Here is a 17499-nt window from a genome sequence, read left to right on the forward strand (position 1 = left end):
TGCCTGAATGGGGGTTTGAAAAAAAAAGACAAGATGGTGCTTTAGAATTTTTATTTATAGTTTCCAAAACACATATGCACATAAAATACATTGCTCGGAAAGCAACACACATATTTACAATGTTTAAAACAAATTTAGTTTTGGAGTCTCCACGTTGCATCAGACACACAGCCTTAGAACAAGCAGTCTTTCCACTCCAGCAATACTTAAGTATTTAAAAAAAAGACAAAAAGAAACATTGACCATAAAAATCTTTACTAAATTCTCCCTTCATAGCGAGTAACTCATAGACAGAGTGGAATGAGGGCTTCAGAGTCTAGTCGCTCCTAACCACAGGTCTACGGTCAGACTCCCCTCCTAACCACAGATCTACGGTTCGACTCTTCCACCCCCCCTCAACTCTAACCATGAGGGGAAGAAACAGACATCTGAACCGGCATCAGTAGTTAGAGACATCTTCGACATACCTCTCAGAGCCCACAGCTAGCAGAAATAACAGGAAACTAACGATTCACAGTTGTGGTCTGGCAGCAGGGGAGGCTTGTGGAGGTAGAAATCAGAGGACCTCCACCCACCTCCCCTGTATCCGTCTCCAGATGTACTATGTACTTTAAATAGCTCATGCCATACTAGACTGAGGAGCTGGTTAAAGCACTTCCATGTCTGGAGCCTGAAAGCCTATATCCTCTACTATCATCCCTTTACCCATCCACTGATGTTACATTAAGGTGCCTTATCTCTGAACAACTACATAGAGAACTGGTTCCAAACATAGAACTCAATGATCATGGCTTCAACTCATTCAAATACACTGTTTGCGCTCCTAACAGACTATGTATCAGGAGAAGCTGTTGGAGGTAGAAATCAGAGGACTGGTGATCCCATTCCTTACAATGAGTCTGTCCTTCGATTTCTACCTCCACCAGCCTCCCCTGATGTAGGGGTGCACCGCTCTGTCTCCGGTCCTCAAGGAATACAGTCTACACTGGTTTTCATAAAAACAGATGCTACACTTGATCTTAGCCAAAAGGCTGGGAAGCTATGGGGCTCTATCTTCAGCATATTGGCAATTTGTGTCGGCAATAACAGGAAATTAAACAGAAATGACCACAGCACTGTCTCGGCAGCGCTCAGGTGGATGGAGCAGCAGTAACATGTTCATAAGCAGGTCAAGTGCCGTCTTGATAAATTCTGGCATAAAAATAGCGTTAAAAATTCAGACACGCCCTCAGGCACCAGTGCACATTCAAATGTTTTTGTTTATCTCTTCAATCAGAGACGGATTTGTTTTAGACCTGTAAAAAAGCACCTTTGTATTTCCTATAATTAACCAACTAACACGAATTGACTGGTGGACTGCAGCGCTGCACCCTTGACCTAAGAACCAGTTACATGTTAAATGTAGTAGAACAACAAGAGTCAAAGTAAAAACAAAAAGAAACACACCCTCCTCCAAAAAATCTGCATCAAACACAATGTCTCTTGGCCTTCATGCAATTGCTTCCCTGCTTTTACACATCAAACTATTTCTCTCCAGATGTTCATAGACAGCATATGTAATAACACCACATGATTTAGCATTTCCAAACGCTGGAGTAGTAACATTACACTCTGGAAGAATAGGAGGTCAAGGTTAGAGGTCAAGGTGACACGCAGTACCATGATTGGTCAGTCTACAGTATCACTCTCTGGGGATCTGAGGAGTTCTGTGATCACATGATTATAGATACAATAACTCCCACGGAACTCTCCCTGTAGCACAATCCTACTGGAGACCAGCTATGCAAGCCATAGAAACCTTCAACTGCTTCATGTGCCAAAATTAACTGCATTCAAAAAAACAAAAATGTATAGTGTTTTAATTACAGTATATGATCAAATATAAATCAAATAAATAAACAAACTATACAATAAATATAAATCAAGATAAAACTGATTGTATGCAGCATCATGTTAGAGGTTTAGTCCAAGAGGGGAGGTCAATGCCCGTAAAAATTAAAATACACTACTAAAATGATGTATGAATTTAATGACGGGAAATAAATAAACAAACGTAAAGGAAAATGTCTCTTATAGGCATAAAGGTCTCACTAAAGCAAGGAAGAGGCTGTTTCCCCAGAGTGTTTACTGTGCAGAGCTATCGGTCTGGTAAATCTCTATGTACTCTACATACGTACGTGACCCCAAACATAACCCACCCAGCCCCAGCCAATCACAGAGTGACGTGTCAAGAGTCTACATGAAGAACTGTCCAATCAGGTTGGCCACCCCCAGGACGATGAGGATGCTGTGGAAGAGGATGGAGGGCCAGCGCAGTTCGCCACGGCGCTTCAGAGAGATCATGTGGACCAAGGCGGGGAAGATGAACACCAGGACCATGCCGCACATTGCCCCAGAGTATCTAAGGAGGGGAGAGAAAGTTGAGTAATATAGGTCAAACTAGAGGATAGCTCAATCTGAACCCCACATCTTTTCCTTGATAACATGCCACCCTATTGCACAGTACAGTACATAATACATTTTTTCTTGCTTAGTACATTGGTTGCTAAATCTGAGTTTCAACGTGGTCATTCAAAGTCTCACCGTATAATGGATCCGATGTTGGGGTAGTACTTGGCCATCATGACCCCAGCACCCACGATGAAGATGTTGAGAGCCAGGACGTGGAAGAAACTAGGGAGAGGAGATACAGTCAATAAACACACTGAAGTCTTCTGCTTTTGGAATAAATTCCATCTGTCAAATACAGCTGAGGATTGTAGAACATTTCATATCAGTTACTATAATCAGTTACTATGTACTGTAGCAATGACAATAAAGTCCATTCATTCATTCATTCATTCATTCATTCATTCATTCATATAAGCATTGAGAAAACACACTCACTGAACACTTTTAGGAACACCTGTACACCTCATTCATTCAGGTGGTGTAATGGTGTGGGGAATGTTTTCTTGGTACACTTTGGGCATGTTAATACCAATCAATCATCGCTTGAATGCCACAGCCTATTTGAGTATTGTAGCTGACCATGTGCATCCCTTCATGGCCACAATGTACCCATCTTCTGATGGCTACTTCCAGCATGATAATGCACCATGTCACAAAGCAAGTTGTCTCAAACTGGTGTCATGAACATGACAATGAGTTCAGTGTTCTTCAGTGGCCTTTCCAGTCACCGGATCTGAATCCAATAGAACACCTTTGGGATGTGGTAGAACGAGGGATTCAGAGGTTGAAAGTACACCTGAAGAATCTGCACGAATTGCGTGATGCAATCACGTCATCATGGACCAGAATCAACATCTTGTGGAATATATGAGGATGTTTTGAGAGCAAAGGGAGGCCCTACCCAGTATTAGTATAGTGTTCCTCTAAAGTGAATGTGTATTAGCATTGTGGAAGTCTGAGGTTGATGCAGAGGAATCGTACAGGAAATGTACAGTAGCCGTGTGAGGACCTGCCCCTAGGGAAGGCCTGTAGTTTATCCAAAGCGACTTACAGTACAGTGACTATATGTATATATGCTCCCAGCAAGAATCAAATCAATCAAACCCACAACCTTGGTGTTGCTAGTGCCATGCTCTACCAACAGAGCCACACATGGACCTGTGGAGGGTGGTTGGTTACCTGGGGTACTTCTTGCCGAAGATCTGTCCCATCATCTGGACTCGTACCAAGTAACCCAGGAGAGGGTAGACTGTGGTCATCTGGAACAGCAGGCAGAACCGTGCTACAAACACCAGCACGTCACTGCTGGGGAAGTTATCTAGAAAGTTCTATATGAGGAAGAGAGGAGAGAGGAAACAGGAAACAGGATAGCATTGTTGAAAGTGAGGCAGAGATGGGGAAATAGACATGGGGGAACTATCATACAGCCATCTGGAATATGAGGTAGACACTTGCTTTTGAAGAGGACAATTTCCATTGTCTTAAGTTTACCATCCCCCAGAAGGGAAAGGGCTGTGAGCTCTGTGGAATGTCTTGAGGTGTCAAAACTGTGATGCCATCAGTTCAGATTCAATAAGATGAATGATGGTCTCCTTATCAACAGCTCCTAATATAAATACTGGGGTTTTAGGATGATATAAAAGCAGAGGTCAGGGATTAGTTCTGGCTCTGGTTCCTATTTCCTGTTGTGAGGTCACCGGTGGTCATGACTCTGTCTCTCTGTCTCTCTCTCTCTCTCTCTGTCTCTCTCTCTCTCTCTCTCTCTCTCTCTCTCTCTCTCTCTCTCTCTCTCTCTCTCTCTCTCTCTCTCTCTCTCTCTCTCTCTCTCTCTCTCTCTCTCTCTCTCTCTCTCTCTCTCTCTCTCTCTCTCTCTCTCTCTCTCTCTCTCTCTCTCTCTCTCTCTCTCTCTCAGAATGTAACATGTTTTTGTTAAGTATTTGCCTTGTAATAGATGTATAAGTATACATTATTATTATTATTATTATTATTATTAATGCCATATCAATTTATTCTATTTGAACTTTCTTGCACTAAATAAGCACAGACTCAACAATTCTTTGCACATAGTGATAATTACATTGGAGTCATTATCAATAATAGATATATTTTGCCATAAAGAAAATATATCCGAAAGTCTCTGCCAAACATAATTGGGGAAACGGATTTTAATATAAATCTGTCTACACTTTAATAAGAAATCTGGACACAGATTAAATGTAATACTAGATTAAAATGTATAATTAATGTGGGTGTTCTACTCATAAGGTTATGTAATCCAGGACTAGGCTTAATCTGGGACTGGGAAACTAGCCCCAAGAGTTTCCAATTCATCTCTTGACACAAAATAACTTAGATGTGACGGTAGAAACCTTACTGGTTCGATGCAGTCTTTAGACAGTGGAGGAGAGGGGAACATAGCGAAGATCAGCACTCCTACATACAGGTAGGTTAGTCCTACTAGGAGGTAGGCTACTGACAGGTCCCGCACCTGGAAACAATAACAACATATCAACAAACCTTCATCTTTACAAAGACAATTCATGTCATGTGACATTCCTTTTCTGCAATGACCCAATGAGCACCCATTTATTCAATGACATAGAGGAGCACCCATGTATTCTAGTTGATTGTACTTATGTGGAATAAATAAAGTGAATGGAAAAAGTCCTGAATGTTTGACTTGTTCAGAGCTAAACACTTGGTAAGCAAGCTTTTCTTGCCAAGACATTTCTATCAATCGGGATGGAATTTGCTTCACAGCAGTGACGCTGGACCCCAGTGCAAGACTGGTTCAGACGTCTCAAGGTCCTGGTCGTAGTGACTCGTGACTGGGGAGATGGCGCCGTCGTGTGAAGAGGAAATGTGACGTGAAAGAGGCAACAATAGACCAAAGGGAAGTGTTGAGTCAGCTCTAGTCAGGCTGACACTAGGAGTTTGCCTTGCTCAGGATTAGTCATATACAACAGCCAAAACGGAAAATATGTGTTTTATTGCATGCAAGTGATTAGTCAGCTAGCAAAGAGCAATAGTAGAGCAACACTACTGAAGCCTATTTCATTGGTTCCACTGTACCAAGTGCAGCTCGAGTGTTTGATGTGTGTATTTGACCCAGGTCTGGTGTGGTGGTTAGAGAGTGGCAGTTGTTTCGGGGAAGTGCTACAGTTCCAGCTAACCTCTAGTGTCTGTGATAGCTATAGTGATAGCTACTGTTTACCTTGAAGTGTGCTAGTGTGTGCTAGTCATAGAGACAGAGGCTGTTTCTCAATTGTTAGACAGTTGATTCCTTGCGTCCTCCACTCACTCCCAAATAGCATTGGAGGAGAATATCTATGGGGCAGAACCTAGACCATGTCCTCTAATGGTTTTTGAGCACAAAGTGAATGGAGGACAGGGGAGAGGAATCACATTTTATTTATTTATTTCACAGAGACTGCCAATGGCCCCGGGCCTGAGCTAGATTACTCTTCCTGCTGCAACTGGTGAACTGATGATTCACTTGCTTAGTCAAATGTATTGATTGTAAGTCGCTTTGGAATAAGGTGTCTGCTAAATGCCAAACATGTAAATGTAAATGTAAGTTTCCAACACTTGAAAAACAGAAGGGACAAATACATACATCGATCTCTATGAGGCTACCAGCTAGCGTGGCTAAGGCTAAGCCTCCATCTAGGACTAGGCTACCAGCTAGCATGGCTAGGGCTAGGACCAGGCTACCAGCTAGCATGGCTAGGGCTAGTACTAGGCTACCAGCTAGGACTATCTACCAGCTAGCATGGCTAGGGCTAGTACTAGGCTACCAGCTAGCATGGCTAGGCCACCAGCTAGGACTATCTACTAGCTAGCATGGCTAGGGCTAGTACTAGGCTACCAGCTAGCATGGCTAGGGCTAGTACTAGGCTACCAGCTAGCATGGCTAGGCCACCAGCTAGGACTATCTACTAGCTAGCATGGCTAAGGCTAGTACTAGGCTACCAGCTAGGACTATCTACCAGCTAGCATGGCTAGGGCTAGTACTAGGCTACCAGCTAGCATGGCTAGGCCACCAGCTAGGACTATCTACTAGCTAGCATGGCTAGGGCTAGGCTATAAGCCAGGACTAGGCAACCAGCCAGCACGGTTAGGTTACCAGTTAGGACAAGGTTACCAGCTAGCATGGCTAGGGCTAGGCTACACCTAGGGCTAGGCTTAGGCTTCGACTCACATTGTTCTCCTGGTGCTTGTTGCTCTTCATGAGGGTGATGATGCAGTTGTGGATGAAGAAGGCCAGCGTGAGAACGCCTGTCAGCTGGGGGAACAGCAGACGGAACTCTGGACGGACACAGACAAGGACAAGGACCAGGCTGTGACTTGGGTACTGATGAGGACAGTAACCTCTACCTTTCTAACATTCTTCCCTAACCCCATGCATAGACAAGACTACACAACTAACATGTTATGAAATACATTATCTGTGGGTCTAACTCCCGACTACGGAATCAATGACCTCAGTCAGATAAACACATTGAACAGGAAAAGACCAGCCAATACTGTGATGAAGACAGCATTGTTGTCCAATGGGCTGAGCTTATCTGAGAATGTTCTGAAAGTTCTTATCTGAGGTCATTTGTGTGTCATATCTGTGGAAAACCACTGGCCTGAGCTATCTCTTTGTAAACAACGACATCATCAACACTACTCAAGCCACTGTCTCTCTGCTTGGGGGTCTTACAGTAAGCTCTAGCCACTGTTAAGCAGTTATGACCAAGGCACTAATATACAATGAAAGATCTGATTGATTGGCTGAGTGTTTGATGGATACCTACCAGGAACGTAGAACTGTGTGGAGTCGAACCAGTGGAACTCCAGGTGGAAGCCCAGCCGGATGGCCTTCAGTGTGACCAGGAAGATCAGGTACACCACGGAGATGGTCCCTGGAGGAGTGAGGGTGTGGGGGGCGGTTCAGCTCAGCCGGACACTAACACACACTCATCCTGTTTGTTTATATGCTTGTCTCATTGACACACTCAAGCAATGCTAGCATCTCACTGTTACCTTGGTAATGTGACTATTCTCTGCAAATCATCCCGCGGTCACACCGTCTGAGCGACATACAGTGATGTTTGGGTTAGTCTAACCAATCACAAGTTAACTACTGTACAGCGTACAGTACATGTCAAGAGACCCCCTTCTTACCCTCAATAGCTGTAATCACCTTCAGCTAACAACACCTGACCCAGATGGCTCTAGAAGGTTCCTACAAACTAGCTCTATATGCTAAAATCAACAGTTACTCCTATCTTTAGGCTAGCAAACAAGCCTCTTCCTATATCTCTCTCAGCTATTATACTAACCTCTTCCTATATCTCACTCAGTTAGCCTGCTAACATCTTCCTATCTCTCTCTCAGTTAGCAAACAAGCCTATTCCTATCGAGGCGAGGGTTATGTTTAGGGGCTAGGGCTAGGATGGCCACTCCTTACCCAGGAAGGTGAACCGGGCGAAGAAGGAAGCAGAGCGGAAGTTGAGGAGTGGCAGTAGCAGGATGACCAGGTAGAGGGGGATGGTGTTGGTTTTACTCCAGTAGCGGTCAAACACCTCCGTGGGCGACGTGCCATTGTTGTTGTTTATGTACAATGCGCTGATGCCGCTGCTGCAGTTCCCCCCGTGGTCAGTGTTGGGGTACGGACAGATGACTGGGAGGTGGGGGCAGTAAAGAAATGGAATGATGGTTGTGTCCTCACAGACTGCTTGGTGGTCAATAGAGGTGTGATACCACCAGACCTGGATCCAAATAGTGTTTGCTTGAGTCTGCCTAACGTGCCAGACGGGCAGGGTTTGCACTTTTGGGACTATTCCGTTGTTTCCATTGCACCAGGCAAACTCAAACGAGCACAGATATGTATTTCGTCTTTATTTCAAATACTATTTGAACCTAGGCCGGGGTATTAGACAGAGGGGTGCTGTCCACAATGTAACACTATTGACAGAGACAGTTTGATATGGCAAGTGTCCTCACCTCTGTCTGTCCCGTTGGTCCCAAACTCTGAATCTGACATGCTGACATTGTGAGCATAGTCTGGAGAGGGAGAAATATACGGTACACACTTAGTTCAAGATGAGACAGACAGACAGACAGACAGACAGACATCTCTTCTGCATGTGCACTCTGATAAAAACCCAAGGCTAGTAAAGGTGTCTTACTGAATGTGATATGGAACCCGTCTTACTATATATGAAACCTGTCTTACTGTCGATGAATGTGATATGAAGCCTGTCTTTCTGTCTATGAATGTAATATGAAACCTGTCTTACTGTCTATGAATGTGATATGAAGCCTGTCTTTCTGTCTATGCATGTAATATGAAGCCTGTCTTACTGTCTATGAATGTAATATGAAGCCTGTCTTTCTGTCTATGAATGTAATATGAAACCTGTCTTACTGTCTATGAATGTGATATGAAGCCTGTCTTACTGTCTATGAATGTGATATGAAGCCTGTCTTTCTGTCTATGAATGTAATATGAAACCTGTCTTACTGTCTATGAATGTAATATGAAGCCTGTCTTACTGTAGATGAACTTCCCGGTGTTGAAGAGGAAGTTAGACATGAGGACCCAGTAGACGACCATGGCTCCTATCAGGGACACCATGGAGAAGATCAGGCTCGACCACTGGCCAAACTTCCCAAAGTAATACCTGCACACATCAGGGAACTCCCAGTCTGTCGTGTCCTGGTAGGCTGGAGAGAGAGAGTGAGATCAACTAGGAGTTAACACAAGTTAATACACCGGGGAGGCTGGGGAAAGTAGAAATCAGGAATGGTATCAAACATGACTCGGGGCTTGTGGCATTTCACACACTTCAAATAAACCAATAAATACACCAATATTCTATAAAGACAGAGGTGAAACTGCTGGTCCACGTGTGACCGAGGGTAACCAGCTCTTACGTCGCTGCGTGCGTGATGCTATTAGGTGCTAATGTTAGCATGTCCCTGTGAGAGGAGCCCGTCCTCACTGAGCACATGCAGACAACAACTACTGACGACTATGTACATGTGCCGGGGACGAACATAGCTGTCAATCATGCTGTCACACTGGTGATGAGTCAGCAAAAATACACATGCACGTCCTTTAATGTTATACCGGTGCCAAAAAAAAGAGTCTTCAAATGATGAAGAAAAGCCTGCCCAACAATGACATTTCCCAGTATATACTGTAGGGACATTGTCATTAAAACCATTGTCAAAAATTGTTTTGAATACTAACAATTCTATCTGTCAGATGTAACCACTCTATTCAGCCTTATTAGACCCTGAAAAGTATGGGCAGACTTCTTTATTGACTTCAGAGAGAGAGAGAGAGAGAGAGAGAGAGAGAGAGAGAGAGAGAGAGAGAGAGAGAGAGAGAGAGAGAGAAAAAGAGAGAGAGTTAAGTCGTTATTCCCATTGACCAGACCCTATAAGGAAACTCTGTCCGACTTCTGTATAGATTTGGGTGATTTGAGCTCTCTGGCTGACTTACGTATAGACTTGGGTGCTTTGAGCACTCTTAAACAGCAGTAGAGGGTCAACAGGCCCATGAAGATGAGGATGATGATCCCCAACGTGAAGCCTGCCTGTATGGAGGGAGGGAGAGACAGACAGCATTACAAACTAGGACCTAGATATGAGAGTTACGGTTGAGTGACATTCAATAACACAATTTAGAACACACCTGTATTTACCTGCATTATGCCCCATGGTATACTAGTAGAGAATATATCTGTATTTACCTGCTTAATACCCCATGGTATACTGAGTATAGAGGTACCCATCATTGTATTCCATATGGCGAAACTAGAAGGAAAGGAAAATCTCCATGATCATTTAGAATTCATACATTTAAACATACTGAACATGGCACAGACCATTGTTATAATACCATCAGAAAACCGTCATAAATTGCTATATATAATAAACGCCATAAGAGTGTCTCTCCTTCCCTCCACTTCCTCTTCCATTCATACATGACTTCCACACAGACCGTGTCTGGTGTGTTTACAACTGTTAACAAACTTTTCAAACTTAACATCCTAGCTACGTTCTGTATGCTGTAATACTCGCCGATCTACGAGTGACATTGGATTACTATTATGTCCGATTGTTTTTTCATTCAACTTTTTACAACTGAGGACCTAACAACCAGTGAACTATACCAAACTTGAAGCATTGGAGACGGACAATGTGACTTAACACAGATACGTGATATGATGGAACAGCGGAGCTGTTTTATAGCAATGTTGTTTTAACAGTGTAGCTTTATATAGCAATAAAGCAATAATATAGCAATATAGCTTTATATAACAATACCAGTGACGCATTCTAACAATAACGACCGGGGCAAACAACAAGACTTTACTGTGCGTGCCCAGAGATTATGTGCCCTGCTGAAGCTTGCACAAAACATGCTTGTTCTTTTGTCTAAAAACTTAGAATAGACTTGAAGAATAGCCTAACGTTGTAGGATACGCTTTTATGCCCATTTTCGTTACTGCCGTTTTTGTTATTTATTGTTATTTTGTTATTATTTGTAATTTTTGTCGTTGTGTGAAAATAATAATGATAGTCATGATAGCCTAAACCGTGGTAAAACCATAAATCACAGTGTTATTTGGGGACGGTTTAACAGTATAAAAAATTGGAAGCTGCCCAAGCCTAGTAGGGGGGTGTTGTTTTGTGGGGATGGGTTGGGGATTTAGTTTTTTTGTGGGGGTAGGGGACAGTGGTGTTTTGTAGGTTCTTACATCGTGATGATGCTGGGGTTCTTGGACATGCCATCGCCCCCGGTAACCTTGAAGGCTGTTCCCAGAGGACTGTACACGTAGATCTCCTCTGGGCCTGGGATCACATGGTCTGGAGGGCTCTGATGGGGGGAGAGAGAGAAAGAGAGTCAATCACAGGTCACTCAACAACACTAGATTTGGTACGTGATGAACTCTGGCTCAATCAATAGGGGCCAGCTAGGCTAACAGTGGGGTTAATCTCCTGTGTGTACAGGAAATGGGCCTGTAATGTTTATAATATTGACTAAAAACAAGGATTATCCTGTGTTTGTCCAGGCATTCTTCTCTGTGACACATCATAGGTCACGGTCTCAGGTTATAACCATTGACTTAAAGGGGAAGTGTGAAAGCTTACAGACACAGTCAATTGTTGTTAGAGGCGAAAAGAGAGACAGACAAGGCAGAGCCTTCATAGACCAGAGGACTGTGACATAATGGCTTACTAGAACCATAACCTCCAGGACAGGGGAGAGAAAGACATCATTAACCATTGCTTATCTACCCTCCCAATGCTTGTCATTCTCAATTGACATGCAATTCTCAACACTTTATGAGGATATAAAGTGTGTGTGTGTGTGTGTGTGTGTGTATGTGTATGTGTATGTATATGTATATGTGTGTGTGTGTGTGTGTGTGTGCGTGTGTGTGTGTGTATGTGTGTGTGTTACCAGCAATCTGTCGGAGGATGCAGTGAGTCTGCTGTAGTAGTGGACTCTGCTGCTCAGTATGGAGGCCTGATCAGACACTCTCTCCTGAGGGGCATCTGCTACGATGTTTCTGGGCTCTACGTGGAATGGCCTGGGGGAGGGGAGGGGGGAGCAGTTAGTGACTGTATTTGTGAACAGAAGGTCAGGGAAGACCTTACGAAGTTAACCCTGATTGGTGCAGTTTGATCATAAAAAACACTAAAGAAAACACAACACTCTCTAGTCATACATTATGATGAGGGTGCATTTAAAGGGTCTGGAAAGTCGAATGGTTCCAATTCTGTTTCGTGTCAAGGTTCAGTGTCTTTCTAAACATCCAACAACATTTTAACCCCCAAAAAAATCAATAATAAAACACAGCTTCTTTCTGGTCATGGACTTTGCACACTTGGTTGACAGCTCTACTTCAAAGCCTCCTATGTCGCACAAACAAACAAACTCACATGTTTCGAATGTAGCTAGCTTTCTGCATTATCATAGATGTCATTCATCAGATGTGTGTATAGTTCGGTCCTTTAATTACCAACTATTTAGCTACTGTTGAAAATACTGAGCTAATTCAATAACTTGGCTATGATAGTTATAGTTAAAATGATGGGCGGAGGATAACGTGCAAGACAACTTTTGATGGAGCTTCTGAGTGGAGAAACATGAGGAAAGGTTTCTCCCTGCGTCGATCCCATTAAGTGATGGAAAATGGGGACATTTTTAGATTGATATCTTGACATTGCAATGCAATTCTCATACCTTTTTGATGCTTATTAGATGCATACAAGTCTTCAAATAACATAACAACAAGGTCATTGACCTGCCAGACCCTTTAAGCACTGCAGTGTGAAAAACAGCACACTTGTTTTGTCCCAAGTATCTCTATGAACATCAAACATACCTTCATGTTTTCAACGTTCAAAATACCTCTCCCAGCAACTAACACAGCTGCACGTGCATGACTAGTTGGAGGTGTGTGTGTGTCCAGGAAGGCATGGGAGAGGGGCCCTATTGTTTTGGAAAAGGGTGCAGTCAAAACGCATTTTGCAGTACACACACCCCTCGCTGGTGTTTGTGAAATACCAAAGTGGATTAATTCAGAGTGAGTGGATGGAGAGGCAGAGGGGGGAGAGCTATAACTTGAGAGCTATGCACCGTTAGGACTAAACAACAGCTGCAAGCCAGCTGATAACTGACTTTCCAAAGAAGTACAGATATAACAGGAATTATTGAATAATTAGATATTATTCCTAACATGAAATTGTTCTCTTACAGGAAAAAATAAGTCTGTAAAAGTGCTTACAACTTTAGATTTACAGCAGCTGGTGAAAGCAGAAACAAGTCATTCAGGAAATGTTTTAATAAATGTCAACGTTGTTGAAAATCAATGACACACTCGCTAGTCAAGCCAAAATATTGCAATGCAATGGATTCGGTGACTAATAATCTCCACTACTACCTAGGTAGTTAGTGTAGATTACTCACTGAATGCATTGCATTGCAGTGTTTTGGCTTGACTAGCGAGTGTGTCATTGATTTTCAACAACGTTGACATTTATTTACATTTTCGGAATAAAAGTCCAAACAATTTGATTGGTTGCCAACTTGTTCCCGGTTTCACAAGCTGCCGTCACATATGCATGACTACAAATGCAGCATCCTGAGTTTTACAATGCAGAGCACATGTTGCGGTGAAAACATTAGTTTCAGACTATTGACAACACCAGCCAACTGTACATCCTGGGGGTATTCTAACGTCGCTAAAGGATCCTGCAAGATTTATAAAAGTCTCACGACGGTGTGAAGCTCCCGTGGTTAGGTTACAGTACAGAGTGTACAGTTATGCTGGGTAAGAGGAGTGGGCTACATAGGACAGCAGCCTCATGTGCAACAGTAACTTTCTGAGAGGACTTATGACTTCATTAATAATCTACGTCATGCATTGTTGATCCTGTGTGTGCTCAGTGATTAACTAAAATGGGGCAACTTTATTTTAGGTCAAGTTAGGAAGCTGCCAGAATGACATGGCAGGTGAACAGGGGACTTCACCTGAATTGCAAATAATTTCAGTTTCCTCAATGAATAAAGGATCAAGATGAACAATATAAGACACTGTACAAAATCCAGATATGACAAAATCATGGCTCACTTTTTGTATGACTCCCTCTCAGTGTGTGACGGTAGACATTGGACGACAGGCTCATTGTAAATCATGGAATGGAATGGTATATGTGTAAACAGTAAGAGAGTATTTGATACCATTCCTCATACCATTCCATGCATTACAATAAGCCCGGCCTCTGATGTCGACCTCCACCACTCTCCCCTGGTGTTGGAACTGTATAAGAGACTCCACCTACAGTAGTAGTTCATGCACATCTGACTGTGTAGATCCTTCAGTACCTTTTAGCCCTGGGGTCCAGGGAGTCAGTGGAGCCTCTGTGTATGGCGCTAGGGATCTCTCCTGTCCTCAAGGAGCCCAGTAGTGGTTTACAGTCGTCCTCCATGGTCATGCTGGGTGGGTTGGATCAGTGCCTTACAGTCATTACCTGAAAGGAGAACAAGGACAATACCAACCATTTACATCTAATATACATGGAAATCCGCCCACCTCTCCCAAGTCTTCTGGGAGGAGGTGTAGCTCCTACACGACTACTGGAGGCTAGTCCCTCAGCCTCCATGTTTAGGGCGGATGGAGTCTAAGACAATGATGCCAACCTGTACCGTTCCAAACTGGAAAAGAAATCTGCCGAATAGGCCATTGAGGATTCTGAGGTTAGGCAGTTCACTTCCTGTTAGTTTCACGCAATCACACTGTAGCTTCACACTGTAGCCTCACACTGTAGGCTTTGTCGTGCCTTAAACACAAACCTGCAATCACTGTGCTGCTGGAGCATGACTAATTAGGGGAGAGGTCAAAGGTGAACCTCACATACATACTCTTCCTCACCTCTAGGAAAGGGTGAAACAACAACAATGCTACACTCGTCAGGCTGTTGATAATCAATAGATAGCTGCTACCCCCTAATCACTGACAGAACCCAGCCTCCCCCTAATCATTGTTTACATTATTATTGGTGGCCTGTGTAAGGCCAGGAAGCTTCAGGGCTCAAGTGTTTTCTCTGTCTCCCATTAAACCAATCTGGTGTTTACTATCACAGATGTTACTGTTACAGCAGAGACACAGTCATGACCACAGATGGAACCTTCCGTGTAAACGTTAGAGCCAAGGGCAGTCTGATTCAATGAGCTCTTATTAGGTAGCCTAAATCAAATCTAGCCCTGCAGCTGGTGGTTGTCACAACACATAGGGAGTTGAGAGAAACTCGAGGGAGTCAGGGAGATAATCAATATTGCATTGTTCATCACCTCATATCCCATAAAACATATCCCATAAAACAAACAACAATGTGAAATCAGTACAATTTTTCGTATAGATGAAAATGAGCGTTGATAAAAGTATACGATGTTTTGGCTCAATAAAAACATTTGAAACATGAAAGCATTACAAAAACAAGAATCGTGTACGGAACATTGCTACGTCGCTTCTAGGAAGAGAGTTGACTGATGAATTCACAGCTCAGTCTGAAGTTCCTAAGAGAGGCAGACTGGCATACTGTAGGCTTGGGAATGACTAATTACAACACATCCATACTGTAGGCTTGGGAATGACTAGCTGCCTATAACACATCCAAACTGTAGGTTTGGTAATGACTACTAAATTAGAATAATTAAATCAAATTTAATTTGTCATTTATATCGCATACAGTTGTAATTGACAATGTGAAATGTTTTGGGACCTGCAATAACACATCCATACTGTACACTTGGGAATTACTAGCACAATCACAATAACACATCCTAAAGATAGCTCGCCTGAAATGCCATTGGATCATGTGGCATCAATTTTACATTCCTTGTGATCTTTGAGTCACAAATTCCTACAGATTAAGATTGACAGAGCATACTGAAAATTGGCATTAAAATAATAGCCAAACATCAGAATCAGAATCAATTTACACACGAATATAATCTGTTACCTGGTCGTCCCACTGTTAGTGGTGTGCAGCCAACTACTGTTGTTGTACAAACAGACCCGTGTGACCAACCCAGTCAATACTGGATGAAACACATTTTCAACAAATCTGGTAATGGTGCATACAGTACATGCAGCTATTTTCTGATCAGCCAGCAATATATCAACAGGTAACATACTACAGTAGTAGCATGAGCTGGCTAGCAGGTCTCTGGCTTCTTGTTTCACCAACTACGATGTAACGACACTAGTCACCAAGTCAACTGAAGCTGAACTACTGGCTAGCTAAGCTAGCTAGAGCAGAACAAACAGCTTCAACTAAGTTATTCGTTTGAGCCCTTGACAGCTTCGAGATTCTGTTCTACTAGTCAAATTCTGCAAAAGCAATGAAGGTAAATAGCTCCCACCCATGGTCCTACAAGGAGAATGTGTGTGACAGTGTAGCCAGACTCACCACCCGAGGCTCGCTGGTCGCCTCCGACAGGAAGACTGCTGCTCCAGACTGCTGCTCCGACACACGGAGTTTGAAAACAGAAAACACGAACGTGATCAGCACCTGCATATTGGGAGCAATGCCTTGTGGGACATGTAGTGAATATTGTCAAACGGCGCGCATCCTATTTGTAGTTTAACGCTTGTAAGACTACAATACCCCAGAATACCGTTTTCATCGTTTCGTTTGGGGACAGAGAGACTGCGACGTGGAGAGGCGGAGCGCGAGCCACACCACCAGGGGCGTGTCAGGGAAATGTCACCCGTCGCGCCACCTCTTGTCGACAAAAGTCTGTGAGAGTAATGGAGGGGAGAGTGGACGGAGGGGGTAAGGGTGCCTTCCTCACCCTCCCCCCCTCGGCCCCTCCCTCCACTCCCCCCTCCCTAAGGGGAATGATTTTCAATCACAATAATTTCACAATAAAACCAATTGTCAATTGGAGATCACCTGCTCTTGTCTTCACTGGTAACATAAGCAGTTATGGAACTAAGTAGGAATTAGAAGGGTAAAAGAGAACTGATAAAATATGAATAAAACATTAATAGAATGTAATAAAGATAATTACAAAATAATATAATAATACAGTATGACATCACAAAGACACGTGACAGGTCTCTTGAGCTGAGGGGCATGATTTGTCCAAAACAAATCCAACCATGTCTGATGAAAACATAAAGAAACTATGGAAAGTAGGCCTATCAGGAATATCTTGCTTATTGTTTATTAACTTGTACATGAATAGGCATGTTTTAAAAATCAAATCTGTTAGATTGAGAGATCATCCTTAGGAACCATCTTTAGGAGTAATTTGTAATTGCGAGTAATTTGTTGAGATATGAGGGATAGGCCTATGTAGCAGACATGTAACTCTATTCAATGTGTGGCAATCACTGCCATACACCTTGCGGGGAAAGACACACAGATATACACAAACAGTGTACATAATTGTACATCATTAGCATTCACTTCAGGGGGGTATTCTATCAACGTCACTAAAGGATAATCCAGGCTTATTCCCCTTCC

General features: G+C 43.1%; 1 protein-coding gene across 1 annotated transcript; it reads right to left on the minus strand.

The window, feature by feature from the left end:
• Positions 1 to 44: 44 nt before the first annotated feature.
• Positions 45 to 16563, minus strand: slc38a9 (solute carrier family 38 member 9). Its single transcript, XM_080528337.1, has 15 exons — positions 16438 to 16563; positions 14351 to 14496; positions 11921 to 12050; positions 11214 to 11332; positions 10203 to 10266; positions 9953 to 10046; positions 8998 to 9168; positions 8446 to 8505; positions 7910 to 8122; positions 7254 to 7361; positions 6653 to 6759; positions 4826 to 4939; positions 3631 to 3779; positions 2584 to 2673; positions 45 to 2401 (listed from the first exon to the last, which is right to left on the minus strand). Exons 2-15 carry the CDS (start codon positions 14458 to 14460, stop codon positions 2236 to 2238), a joined length of 1695 nt encoding a protein of 564 aa, XP_080384463.1. The 5' UTR covers positions 14461 to 14496; positions 16438 to 16563; the 3' UTR covers positions 45 to 2235.
• Between the last annotated feature and the right edge of the window lie 936 nt (positions 16564 to 17499).

This window comes from Nansenia antarctica (genome assembly GCF_963989245.1).
Source record: "Nansenia antarctica genome assembly, chromosome: 4".
In the NCBI taxonomy this organism is placed as follows: domain Eukaryota; kingdom Metazoa; phylum Chordata; class Actinopteri; order Argentiniformes; family Microstomatidae; genus Nansenia; species Nansenia antarctica.